The 12,774-nt window shown below is 42.9% G+C and overlaps 1 protein-coding gene across 4 annotated transcripts in view; it reads right to left on the bottom strand.

The window, feature by feature from the left end:
* The window catches only part of acot7 (acyl-CoA thioesterase 7), a 301,602-nt gene extending 290,134 nt beyond the window's left edge, over positions 1 to 11,468 (bottom strand). Inside the window, exon 1 of one of the 4 annotated variants that reach the window (XM_072586226.1) lies at positions 11,248 to 11,468. Coding sequence is in view for 2 of the 4 variants with exons in the window: in XM_072586223.1 (XP_072442324.1) it covers positions 11,248 to 11,306 (59 nt within the window). In the remaining 2 variants the exon portion in view is untranslated. Of the gene's footprint in view, positions 1 to 10,802; positions 11,115 to 11,247 lie in introns of those variants that run through there. The other 3 variants (XM_072586223.1, XM_072586225.1, XM_072586227.1) reach the window with 3 other exon arrangements.
* Positions 11,469 to 12,774: the final 1,306 nt, after the last annotated feature.

The raw sequence follows: 12,774 nt of genomic DNA, 5'->3' as shown, positions 1-12,774 counted from the left end.
TATGTTTGCTGGCCCCAAAGTGCTCCCCCTCTGACACCACAGTCACCTGCCCTGCCTTATTTTCCCAAGAGTAGGTCAAGTTTTGCACCTCCTCCAACAGGTACATTCACATACTGAATCAGAAAATATTCTTGTACACACTTAACAAATTCCTCTCCATCTAAATCCTTAACACTATGGCAGCCCCAATCTATGTTTGGAAAGTTAAAATCTCCTACCATAACCACCCCATTATTCTTACAGATAACTGAGATCTCCTTACAAATTTCTTTCTTAATTTCCCACTGACTAATAGGGGGTGTATAAGACAATCCCAATAAGGTGATCATCCCTGTCTTATTTCTCAGTTCCAACCAAATAACTTCCTTGGCTATATTTCCGGGACTACCTTCCCTCAGAACAGCAGTAATGTTATCCCTTATCAAAAATGCCACTCCCTCTCCTCTCTTGTCATCCTTTCTGTCCTTTTGTAGCATTTGTATCCAGGAACATTAAGCTGCCAGTCCTGTCCATCCCTGAGCCACATTTCTGTAAGTGCTTTGATATCCCTGTCCCTTGTTACGAACCATGACCTGAGTTCATCTGCCTTCCCTATTAGGCCTCTTGCATTGAAATAAATGCAGTTTAATTTATTAGATAGATTAGATTAGATTAGATTAGATAGATTACTTACAGTGTGGAAACAGGCCCTTCGGCCCAATAAGTCCACACCGACCCGCCGAAGCATACCCACCCAGACCCATTCCCCTACATTTACCCCTTCACCTAACACTACGGGCAATTTAGCATGGCCAATTCACCTGACCTGCACATTTTTGGATTGTGGGAGGAAACCGGAGCACCCGGAGGAAACCCACGCAGACACAGGGAGAATGTGCAAACTCCACACAGAGAGTCACCTGAGGCGGGAATTGAACCCGGGTCTCTGGCGCTGTGAGGCAGCAGTGCTAACCACTGTGCCACCGTGCCGCCCATAATTACTTACAGTGTGGAAACAGGCCCTTCAGCCCAACAAGTCCACACCGACCCGCCGAAGCGCAACCCACCCATACCCCTACATTTACCCCTTACCCAACACTACGGGCAATTTAGCATGGCCAATTCACCTGACCTGCACATCTTTGGACTGTGGGAGGAAAACGGAGCACCCGGAGGAAACCCACGCAGACACGGGGAGAATGTGCAAACTCCACACAGTCAGTCCTGAGGCGGGAATTGAACCCAGGTCTCTGGCAATGTGAGGCAGCAGTGCTAACCACTGTGCCACCGTGGAGTGTATCTCAGGAGTTCATTAGTCCTACCTTGTTCTCTGCCTGCCCTGACTGTTTGACTCGTTTCTTTTCTCAACTGTACCAGTCTCAGATTGATCTTTTTCCTCACTGTCTCCCTGTGTCCCACCCCCCACCTACTAGTTTAAATCCTCCCAAGCAGCTCCAGCAAATCTCCCTGCCAATAAATTAATCCCTTTCCAGTTCAAGTGCAATCTATCCTCCTTGTACAGGTCACTTCTACCCTGGAAAAGATTCCAATGATCCAAAAATGTGAATCCTTCTCCAATACACCAGCTCCCAAACCATGTGGGCGGCACGGTGGCACAGTGGTTAGCACTGCTGCCTCACAGCGCCAGAGACCCGGGTTCAATTCCCGCCTCAGGCGACTGACTGTGTGGAGTTTGCACGTTCTCCCCGTGTCTGCGTGGGTTTCCTCCGGGTGCTCCGGTTTCCTCCCACAGTCTAAAGATGTGCGGGTCAGGTGAATTGGCCATGCTAAATTGCCCTTAGTGTTAGGTAAGGGGTAGATGTAGGGGTATGGGTGGGTTGCGCTTCGGCGGGGCGGTGTGGACTTGTTGGGCCGAAGGGCCTGTTTCCACACTGTAAGTAATCTAAAATCTAAAATGTACTCACCTGCTCTATTCTCTTATTCCTCCCCTCACTAGCTTGTAGCACCAGGAGTAATCAAGATAATAGAACTCTTGAGGACCTCCTTTTTAAATTCCTGCCTAACTCTCTATATTCTCCCTTCAAAATCTCATCCTTTTCCCTTCCTATGTCATTGGTTCCAATGTGTGCAATGACCTCTGTAAGGCCCTCTCCCCCTTGAGAACATTCTGCACCCAGTCTGAGACATCCTTGATTCTGGCACTAGGGAGGCAACACATCATTCTGATTTTTTGCTGCTGGTTACAGAAACGTCTGTCTGTGCCTTGAACTAGAGAGTCCCCTAACAAAATCGATCTCTTGGAACCCAACATACCTCTCATTGCACTAGAGCCAGTCTCGGTACCAGAAACTTGGCTGTAAGCCCAAACCTTTAGGTGAAAAGTTCTATGAACAAATTCTATCTGTTTATTATGAGCATACTTCATAGACCAGATTTTATGGAGTGCCTGATCATCATCTCCATGCCCCCTCCTTTCTCCTAGCTAAATGTCATTGTGGAAGTCAATCCAGGTCAAGAATGGTTTAATGGCTGTCAAGGTTGGGAGTCCATATAGAGAGGAAAGTGAAGAAACCTCATGTGAGGGAAGAGTAACACCTTTGAAAGTACTCCAATGGGTTCAGGAACCCCATTAAAGAAGGAACTCCGTTCCTGTTACCCGCCATGAAGGGAAGCCCGCCAGTTTGGGTGCCCGGCATGGGCCTATCACCAGTTAAATTCCTGTACTTGCAAAATGAAGCCATTAGGATCACGCAATGCCATTCCACAACTGGTGTGGGCCGGGTAAGTGAAACGCTGTGTGTATGCTGCACCCTGTATTTGACATGCTTTTCTTTGCCTTCAAACCCAACAATGGGAGAACATATAATCCAGCCAAAGTTGTGTAATTTTCACACCCTGAGATAAATACAGTTTGCTCCTTCAAATATTTTCATATTTTTGTTTACTTGCTTATGGAATATCTCAGATCCATGGTAATGCTAACTGATTTGTATTAACCTTTTAATGTTACAGAGTTCACTTGTCAACTAAGATGGGACATTGGGGCAGAGAATCATACAGCACATGGGCCATTTGGCCCATTGGGTCAATAGCAATTTTCTGAAAATGTTATGCAATGTGTCTATCAAAATCCCTTTTGAAAATTACTAAAATGCAAATAGCAGCTTGCTGCAGAATAGAAAATCTTATTACTCCCCTCATCCATCCCAACCAAAGCCAACCTGCTGTTTGCCAGTTGCTTTACATTTGTGTTCTCTAGCGCTTGATTAACAATCCAGGACTGAGAACCTGATGCCTGGATCATATCCAGTTCCCAGCCTTGCACCACATTGCAAATGGGGCACTATCCCTAAATATAGATCACCTAACTGAGCTGTTGGTAAGCTCTTAACTGACTCCAGAGTACAATCCTCAAATAGACAATAGGCATCTTAACACTGGATGTAGGTTTACTTGCTGAGCTGGAAGATTCTTTTTCAGGTATTTCGTTACCATACTAGATAATATCATCAGTGAGCATCTGGATAAAGTCTGAAAATGAACCTTCCAGCTCAGCAAGAAAACCTACGTCCAGAACCTCAATCTGAACTATAAATCTTCTCAAAATATGCTAACACCTTAATACTGTCTTACAGAATAGAGAAAGCAGGAAATCAGAATGCAGCAGCCATACACTGCAGACAAGAGACTACATGCCAATAGAAAGGTAAAGAAAACTTGCTCTGAGAGAGTAATCCTCTTTGCAAAAACTATCTCTCCAGCGCAAACATGATCTAATAGCTCCCCACATTACACCTAATACATTCTTGACTGTTAAAGTTTGCCAAACAGCAAATTGAAAATCATCTTCTTGTCCTCACCAAGCTGTTAACAAGCTCCTCATGGATTCTAACACATAATAACTTGGAGGGGGATGATAGATAGCCAAAGTCTATCACCGCTATAGTGTATACAATTAACTGTACCACTACTTTCACAGTTGCTACTGAGCATGTGTATAAGGAGTTATGTCTTAATGATGTCAGATCAAGATACAACCGGGACCCTCGTTTGTAGGGCTTCTGAAAAGCTCTATAATATAATTACTGCTATGTTTAATAAGATCTGCGAGCTTTTAATTACTGGAATGTAGACCCAGTCTTACTACACGGTGGTGAAACTTGCAGATGCAGGAACCTAGGCAACAGTCAGGAACTCAGTAAAACAACAAAAATTGGAGAAAGTCCCTGGAAAAACATATGACAAGGAAGCCAAGAAGAAATTAATAAGGAAGCAGCAAATACTCCTCAGGGGAAAGGCCCACAGCTAGCTCAGGGAGAGAACCTCTAGACTCAAGTGAGCTAAAGGAGAATACACTGAGAAAATCTGCTGCACAGCAAAGTACCTGGATTAGGTCAGCCAGACAAAAGAAACACAGATTAAAGAGCTTCAGATGAGCACTAAAGACACGAAAAGAGAGTAAAACGAAATGTCTGCAACAAGAATATAGCAAGCTGAAAAATCAGTTGGCAACAGTTAGTAACAGATGACTTCACATTAGAGATCTATAAAGAAATGGGAAATAAAGGACACACAAAGAAAGAAGTCCACTAGCAGAAAACATGGCAGGAAACAGAGCGCACCACTCCCAATAAAGGACCCCATCTGCAGCAGCATTGTCTGGCCAGTAATAGAAAGAGTCATGAATTCCAGTAGAGACGGCATTTCAGAAGAGGATCAGCAGTACAAGTTGAAAACAGACCTTAAACATACGTAACTGCATAAGAGCGTAGAGGTGCACGATGAAATTTGTAGTAGACTACATGGAAAAGATGAAGAAAAGCTAAGGCTTCATGAATGAAAGCGATCAAGTTCAGAATGATTATGATCTTTTGAAGAAGAAATTAAAGAAAAGGTGAAGGGAAACACCTTGCCAGTCCAAACCCTCATATGAGGTTCAGATTAACAGGGAAGTAACAGATCCTGAACATCCTGCCAATGTGCAATCTTCTGTCAAGTCTGTAATTCGCAGTTTAGAAGACAAACTTTAGATCTCATTGTTGATGAAGTAAACCTTAAGGCCCACTTTCAAAATCTTCCCTCTATTATTTTATCATTATGAATTCCCACCTTTTTCTCATGGCCAGAGGAACCGAGGGGTATGGAGGAACAACTTCCAGTTCAAGTGTTCCTGGTACCTCTCCAACTATATAAGGAGCAAACAATTTTTACCAAGAACCCAAAGATGTTGTCAACCACTCCAGACCAGCCTCAAGATCACAAAATTAAGGAAACTGTATCACTGCTTTTACATTCAGGACATCATCAAGAATCTGGAAGAGAACCTGCTAAAGCTTCTCCCTTCCAAAGAGAACCGTATAGAGCTGAAATAATACATCTGTCCTCAGAAAGGGCTCAGGATAAAGTTGAAAATTGAAGGCTTGGCTGGAAGAGATTTTGAGAGGAGTAGGAGGATACCTAGGAGTTGGATGGAAACACTGATGAGATTGTGGGAAGAATGAACTTGGGACAGAAGTGGAGTAAAGGATTAATTATATCTTTATTCTAATAGCATCTTCTGAGTACATATGTAAGTTAGGTCACAGTGATGTCAGAACAAGATGGAACCTGGACCCTTGTATATAGGGTCTCAGATATGTACTCTCAAAGTCATTCAAATGTTAGTACGGTTGTATTTAATAAAGACTGTAAACTTACTTAGCGGAGTGCAGACCTGATCCAAATACACATACCCATATTGTACTCACTTTCTAAAACAGCAGCATGTTACAGAAGTATCAGGGCAGTAGCGCACCAACTAGGAGCGCACACCTGTCCTTGTCCTGGAGGGGGGATGGGAGGGATCTGAAAAATTAAGCTGAAAAATTACAGACCTTCTTGCAAATGAAAACAGTTTCTCCATAGTTATCTTCATCAGAACTTCTCATAATTCTTAACTGCCATTAAATCACAATATAATTGTATCTGTTTTAAAGAGAAAAATCCCATGTTCTCTAATCTCTCCACTATCAAGATACATTTTGATCACTGAATAGTAGATGGAAATCTTTCACACTTCTTAGGACTGATTCTGCCATTAGGCACTTCCACTCATATGCAGGGACTCTGTTTGGGAAAATTCTAGGTCGACAGCATTCATGTTTCTGTACATTCACTGCTATTCATTTTAAATGTCGCAAACTCTTTTAAATTGTCCACCCCAAATCAGTGCAATGCTGAGAACCTTGGGATGGTGGTGCTAGTGGGCCATTCAAAATTACCAATCTACGTTAAACACTCAAAGGAACTGCACCCAATACCCTCTAACAAGATTAGGAGCTTAAGAAATAGAAGCAGGAATATGCCATTCAACCCCTCAAGCCTGCTCTGCCATTCAACAAAATCATGGCTAATCTGCCTCATTCTCAATCCCTCTTCTGTGCCTGCTCATTATAGCCCTCAACTCCCTGATACTTCAAATCTACCACCATTTTCATCAGTGATCTAGCCTCTACAGTGCTTAAGACCCGGGGGAGTGTTGCCGAGCAAAGAGACTTTGAGGTGCAGGTTCATAGTTCCTTGAAGGAGGAGTCACAGGTAGTCAGGATTGTGAAAAAGGTGTTTGATACACTTGCCTTTATTAGTTGACGCATTGAATATAAGTGTTAGAGGAAAGGTGTTGTTAAACTTGAAAGGGTGCATAAAAGATTTACAAAGATGTTGCTTGGGTTGAAGGATTTGAGCTATAGGGAGAGGTTGGATGGGCTGGGGGTATTTTCCCTGAAGGTTGAGAGGTGACCATATAGAGGTTTATAAAATCATGAGGTTGTTATGGGCCAGGCCAAACACCCTCAAAACATTTCAAGAAAGTAGCCCAGACCCTAACTTTGCTAGTTGTTTTAAGCAGGTGTGACACGGATACTCCAGGAGAAATGTAGCTGGTCAAACTACTTAGCTTTAAACAAAACAGAATTTATTTACATTTACCAAATGAAACAGAAACAGAAGAAAACAGATTACCAAATAACAATCTATCTCAACAGATTATCTTAACTTAATAATGCTGTTCGAAATACTTGCAACAATCCCCATTCACACCCTGAGCACAAAATGTAAAATCAAACCCAGGGTCTTACTGGAGAGATGTCAGACAGAGAGTACTAGCATGGACCTGCTTCTTTGGGTCCAGCAGCTTCAAAACTGCCTGACTGCTTTCAGTGAATAGCCAGACTGTTTAAAACCAAATCAAACCAATGACAAAACTGAGCTGGGAGAACTGGCCACTCCCCTTTCATGTACAAGTTTTTTTTTATTTAAAGCATGAGAGAGTATCTGCTCGCTATAATCAAATTGGCCCTAAAACCCTTCAACTTAGACTTTTAGGAGCCTGTGTCGTTTACCATGTCTCTGAAAAAAAAACAAGGACAACGTAACCTTGTTAAAGAAGCAACGTCGTCACAAGGTGCATGGATAGGGAGAATTGCCAGTCTTTTTCCCCAGGTAGGGGAATCAAAAACTAGAGGCCATAGGTTTAAGTTGAGAGGGGAAAGATATAAAAAGGGACCGAAGGGGGAACATTTTCATGGTGGTGGCACATGGAATGAGCTGCCACAGTAAGTGGTGGAAGCTGGTACAATTATAACATTCAAAAGGTATCTGGATGGGTACATGAATATGAAGGGTTTAGAGGAATATGAGCCAAATGCTGGCAAATGGTTCTACATTAATTTAGGATATTGTTGGCATGAACGAGTCGGATCAAAAAGTCTGTTACTGTGCTGAACAACTCTATGACTCTATAATTAAAAGTTGGGCCTTGGGCAGTGTTGTAGAATGGAGAGACCTATGGGTTCAGGTACATTATTCTTTGAAGTTTGCCTCGTATGTAGACAGCATGGTTGAGAAGACGTTTAGCACGGTTGCCTTCATTGTTCAGACTTTGAGTATAGGACTTGGGATGTCATGTTGAGGTTGTACATGATATTGGCAAGGTGTTTTTCGGAGTACTGTGTTCAGTTCTGGTCTCCCTGTTGTAGGACGGATATTATTAAGCTGGAGAGGGTTCAAAAAAGATTTACCAAGATGTTGCCGAGAATGAAGGGTTTGAGTTATGAAGAGAGGCTGGATAGGCTGGGGCTGTTTTCCCTGAAGCATCGGAGGTTGAGGAGTGATCTTACAGAAATTTGTAGAATCATCAACGGTATAGATAAGTGAATGGCAGGTGTCTTTTTCCTAGGGTAGGGGATCTCAAGACCATGGGTCTTATTTTTAAGGTAAGAGGAGAGAGGTTTTAAAAAGACAAGAGGAGCAACTTTTTTTTACAGAGAGTGGTTCGTGAGTGAAATGAACTTCCAGAGGAAGTGGTGCATGTGGGTATGGATACAAAGTTTAAAAGACATTGCATAAGTACATACATAAGAAATATTTGGAAGATAAGCGCCAAGTGCAGGCAGGTGGGAGTAGTTTCATTTGGGATTATGGTCGGCATAGACTGGTTGGACCAAAGGATCTGTTTCCTTGCTATATGACTCGATGACTATGACCACGAAAGTATAATAAAGGCAGGAGTCAACTGACGATCACTGATCATCCAGATTTCAAAGAGGCAACTATTCATATTTCAAGTCTGCACTTAATATTATTTTGGTTTCAGTGTCAGATCTCCTTCCTAAAACAGAAGCCCAACTGGAACTTAGTAACAAGTGCTGAAGTATAGAGCATCAGTGTATGATCATTATACACTTTATTAAATAAACACATGTTGCAAATGGTGCACCTCCAAATTCCACCTCTTTTTTCAGTTTACTCCTTCATTATTTTTTCCACCAGCTGTCATGTTGGGATTTAATCTATACCCCAGAGCATTAGCCTGGATTATTGGTCCAGAGACATTACCACTTCACCACTGTCACCCTCTGCAGTGGGAGTGCATCTGCATCTGAGCCTGGTGACCTTGGTTCAAGTCTCACCTGCTCCAGAAGTATACAATAACATCCCTGAACAGAAAATATCCACAACTGTATCAGAAAAGCACTTATGGTACAGTGCTGCATCTCCAACTCTGAACTAGGTGGCCCAGGTTCAAATTCCATCTTTCCAGAAGACATGTGGAGTAACATCTCTGAACGGCTTGATTAGAAATATTTATATAATTATCCTCAATCACGCTAGAGGATCTTTTGGCATAATATTCCTACCTCTGGGTTCAAGTCCCAACTGCCCTGAAGGTGTGTCATAACAAGCATTGATTCAAGCTTTTTTTAAATCCTACCCACTCCCAAAGGAACTTATGATCAAGAATTTAGTCATTATTGACCCATATTTATTGTCACAATAGTTGGCCCAGAGATGAAAACAATGGAATATTAAATTGTATGCAGTGCTCATGATAAAGTCATGCATTCTTTGTGCATTTCTCCTAGTCTCCAGAAAGCAGAATAATTGCTACAAGGCCTATAATAAGCCAACAAATATTTACAACACAAAATGTCAACAAACAGAATGAAGTTTATGTAAATAGAAGCAGCTCTAACAAAGAGTCATTGGATTTGAAAGGTTAAGTGTTTCTCGCTCCACAGATGTTACCTGACCTGCTGGGTTTCTCCAGCACTTGTGACTACATAATTAAGTTTACAAACATTTTCAATCTATTTTTTAATGAACCTCAAAACACAAAAATAAAGTCACTATGTTATTTGGCTAAACTCACGTAGTATCTTAGGTGGTACTTGAGAACCTTTTTTTAAAAGGGTCGAAAAGATTTAGGAAGGCACTTCCTAATTATAAAATCATAAGGGGCATGGATAGTGTAAATAGACAAAGACATTTCCCTGAGGTGGGGGGAGTCCAGCATTAGTTTAGGGTGAGAGGGGAAATATTTAAAAGAGGCCTAAGGGGCAATTTTTTCACGCAAAGGGTGGTGCATGTATGGAATGAGCTGCCAGAGGAGGTGGTAGAGGCCAATACAATTACAACATTTAAAAGGCATTTGGATGGGCATATGAATAGGAAGGGTTTAGAGGGATATAGGAAAATGGGACTAGATTGATTTTGGTTATCTGGTCAGCATGAACGAGTTGGACAGGAGGGTCTGTTTCCATGCTATACATCTCTATGACTCTATAACTCAAAGCTGGACCAACATGAGCCACACATCTGTGATCTGTAATGAAGAGGAGTCCAAACCGAAGGTGAGAGACAGACACCTGGAATGGGTATAAGATGTATGCTGCTACAGGAGATTACAGAACATAGCAGGCTGTTAAGGCCATAGAGTGCCTTAGCAATGACAAAAATGTTCTTAAGTGTGATGCACAAGTGGATGGTGCCAACAAGAACTGAAAGTGGATGAAAGGACGATGTGCAGGTCTTTCAGCTAATCAGAAGCAAAGAATGGATTCTAGAAAGGCGAGTGAGCAGTTAGGTGTGGAAGTTACAAAGGCCTGTGCATAGATTTGAGTGGGTACAGTTATGGAAATGAAGGCATTGGTGATGGAAAAGACATGATGATTAAAGCTCAACCAGATTGTTTCAGACTAAGAGTGGCAAGAATCAGGGTTGGCAGCTGGGGTAAGATGGGTGCAGTGAAATCCTATAATGGGAACTTGCATTTATATAGCACCTTTAACATCATAAAAATCGAAAGGCACCTCAAAGAAATGTACTCAGTAAAAAATATTCAAGCCAAAGGAGAAGGCAGACGATCAAAGAGGAAGGTTTTAACAAGTGTATTCAAGGACGTGTAAAAGGTGGAAAGGAGAGAATTCCAGAAAGTGGAGTCTTGAATAAAGCTGAAAACAATACATTTGATCCAACTAATGTTGAGTTGGAGAAAGTGTGGCGTTAGGTCCGACGATGTCAAGTGTACATTTCCTGTCACTCACCCACAAACTGATTGTGGGACGAATGGGCGCTCTGATTTCTCTCATATTTCCTCCAACAGGCGGATGTCATTGTTTTTAAACAGCCGCTGGAAAGTTGATTTGTATTCGCCCCTTTTGGCGACCCGCCAAATGGGCAAGAGAGCCCGCTCCCGTGGAGGAGGGTGGGTTTGGACCGGGGTTTAGCATCCAGAGAGAAGAGGCGGGAAGCTGGTGGGACCGAGAAAAGGGAGGAGGGTGACCTTCGTGTCCTTGTGCGGCTGAGCTGGAGTTCCCCTTTACCTCACGCCGCTAAGTCGGTGCGAAGAGAGAGAGGTGGAAGTCGGGCGGGCCTTGCCAGGCGAGCCCGGGGATTGAGAGCCTGGGCGGCGGTTGCTAGGGGCGACGCGGCCGTTAAGACCGTTACGGCGGTTGACCCCATCCCCCCACCATCTTGGCCGACAGTTACCTGCTGACTTGGATGGAGCAGCCCGGGCTCTGGCAGTGCAGCTTATCGACGGCCTGCATGCTGGTTTGGATCCGGATGTGAGTCCTGGTGCTGATCCTGGTCCTGCAGTTTCTGGTCCACTTCTGTCTGAGGGAGGGAGGAAGGGAGGGAGAGATAGAAGCTGATGACGAGAGGCTGGAAGCTTCAGACACACACTGAGGTCAGCACTCATCACATTCTCACCTAACTCAACATCCCCAACACAGACTTACAGCATCAATAATTCACATTTTATCCATTTATAGGTTATTTACATTTTTTTTTGGGGGGGGGGTGGAGAGGTGATGAAGTGGCCAGTTTTCCTGTAGGGGGTAAAAACAATGACTGCAGACGCTGGAAACCAAATTCAGGACCAGAGTAATGCTGGAAAAGCACAGCAATTTAGGCAGCATTCCAGGAGCAGGAAAATCGACGTTTCGGGCAAAAGCCCTTCACCAGGAATAGAGGCACGGGCCAACTTCTTCAAAGGCAAAAGTACTGCAGATGCTAGGATCACAGAAATTATGCTGGAGAAATCCAGCAGCAGCTGGGGAGAGCGAGAGGAAAACAGTCCGATGTAAACAAGAACAGAATTTGCTGGAGATCCTCAACAGGTTTGGGCAGCATCCATGCAGAGAAAGCAGAGTAAATGTCTTTCTTCTGTTCTGAAGTTTGTCCAGCAGTTTCTGGTTTTGTCCCAGATTTCCAGCATCTGCAGTACTTCTGTTAGAAGAAGTTGACCTGCCTGAGAAACTGGCATATACCCACCCCCTCCCCTCTCATAAAGCATATTTAAATAATATATAAATGGATTAAAACTGAATTATTGACATTGTAAGTCTGTGTTATGTATGTTGAGTTAGATGAGGTTTGAAACGAAAACAGAAATTGCTGGGGAAACTTTAGAACAACAGAAAGGCCACTGAACCAAAACATTGACTGCTTTCTCTCTACAGATGCTGCCAGATCTGCTGAGTTTTTCCAGCAATTTCTTCAGTATCCACAGTTCTTTGTGTTATTGTGTGAAAGGGAGAGAATTAGCCTTCTTGACCAAAAACAAAGTATTAAGACACAATCAAGAAGATTCAGACTGGACTTGAAAGGTTGACTCTGTTTTGTTCTCTACAGATGTTGCTAGACCTGCTGATTTTCTCTGTGAATTTCTTTATTTGTTCAGATTTCCAGTACCCAGAGGATTTTAAAAGATGCAAAAAAGGCAAGGCTGTGGGCTGGAGATGGGGCATGAAAAAATAAGAAACAGAGAACAGACAGAATGCAGTTACTTTCTGAAGTTATGGAATTCCTTGCTGAGACTTCAAGGCTGTAAAGTGCCTAAATGGAAAATGAGGTGTGGTTCCTTGAGTTCGTGTTGGACTTGGTTGGAACATTGTAGCAGGGCCAGAATGGAAATGTTAGCATGAGAACAAGTTTATTGAAATGGCAAATAATCTGGAGGTCAAAGTCATTGCAACAGAGAGAGCACACGTGTGTTGTAAGATAGTTGCTTAG

This window comes from Chiloscyllium punctatum, chromosome 16 (assembly GCF_047496795.1).
Source record: "Chiloscyllium punctatum isolate Juve2018m chromosome 16, sChiPun1.3, whole genome shotgun sequence".
Lineage (NCBI taxonomy): Eukaryota > Metazoa > Chordata > Chondrichthyes > Orectolobiformes > Hemiscylliidae > Chiloscyllium > Chiloscyllium punctatum.
Note: the sequence above shows the minus strand (reverse complement) of the source record. Positions and strands in the feature narration are given on the sequence as shown.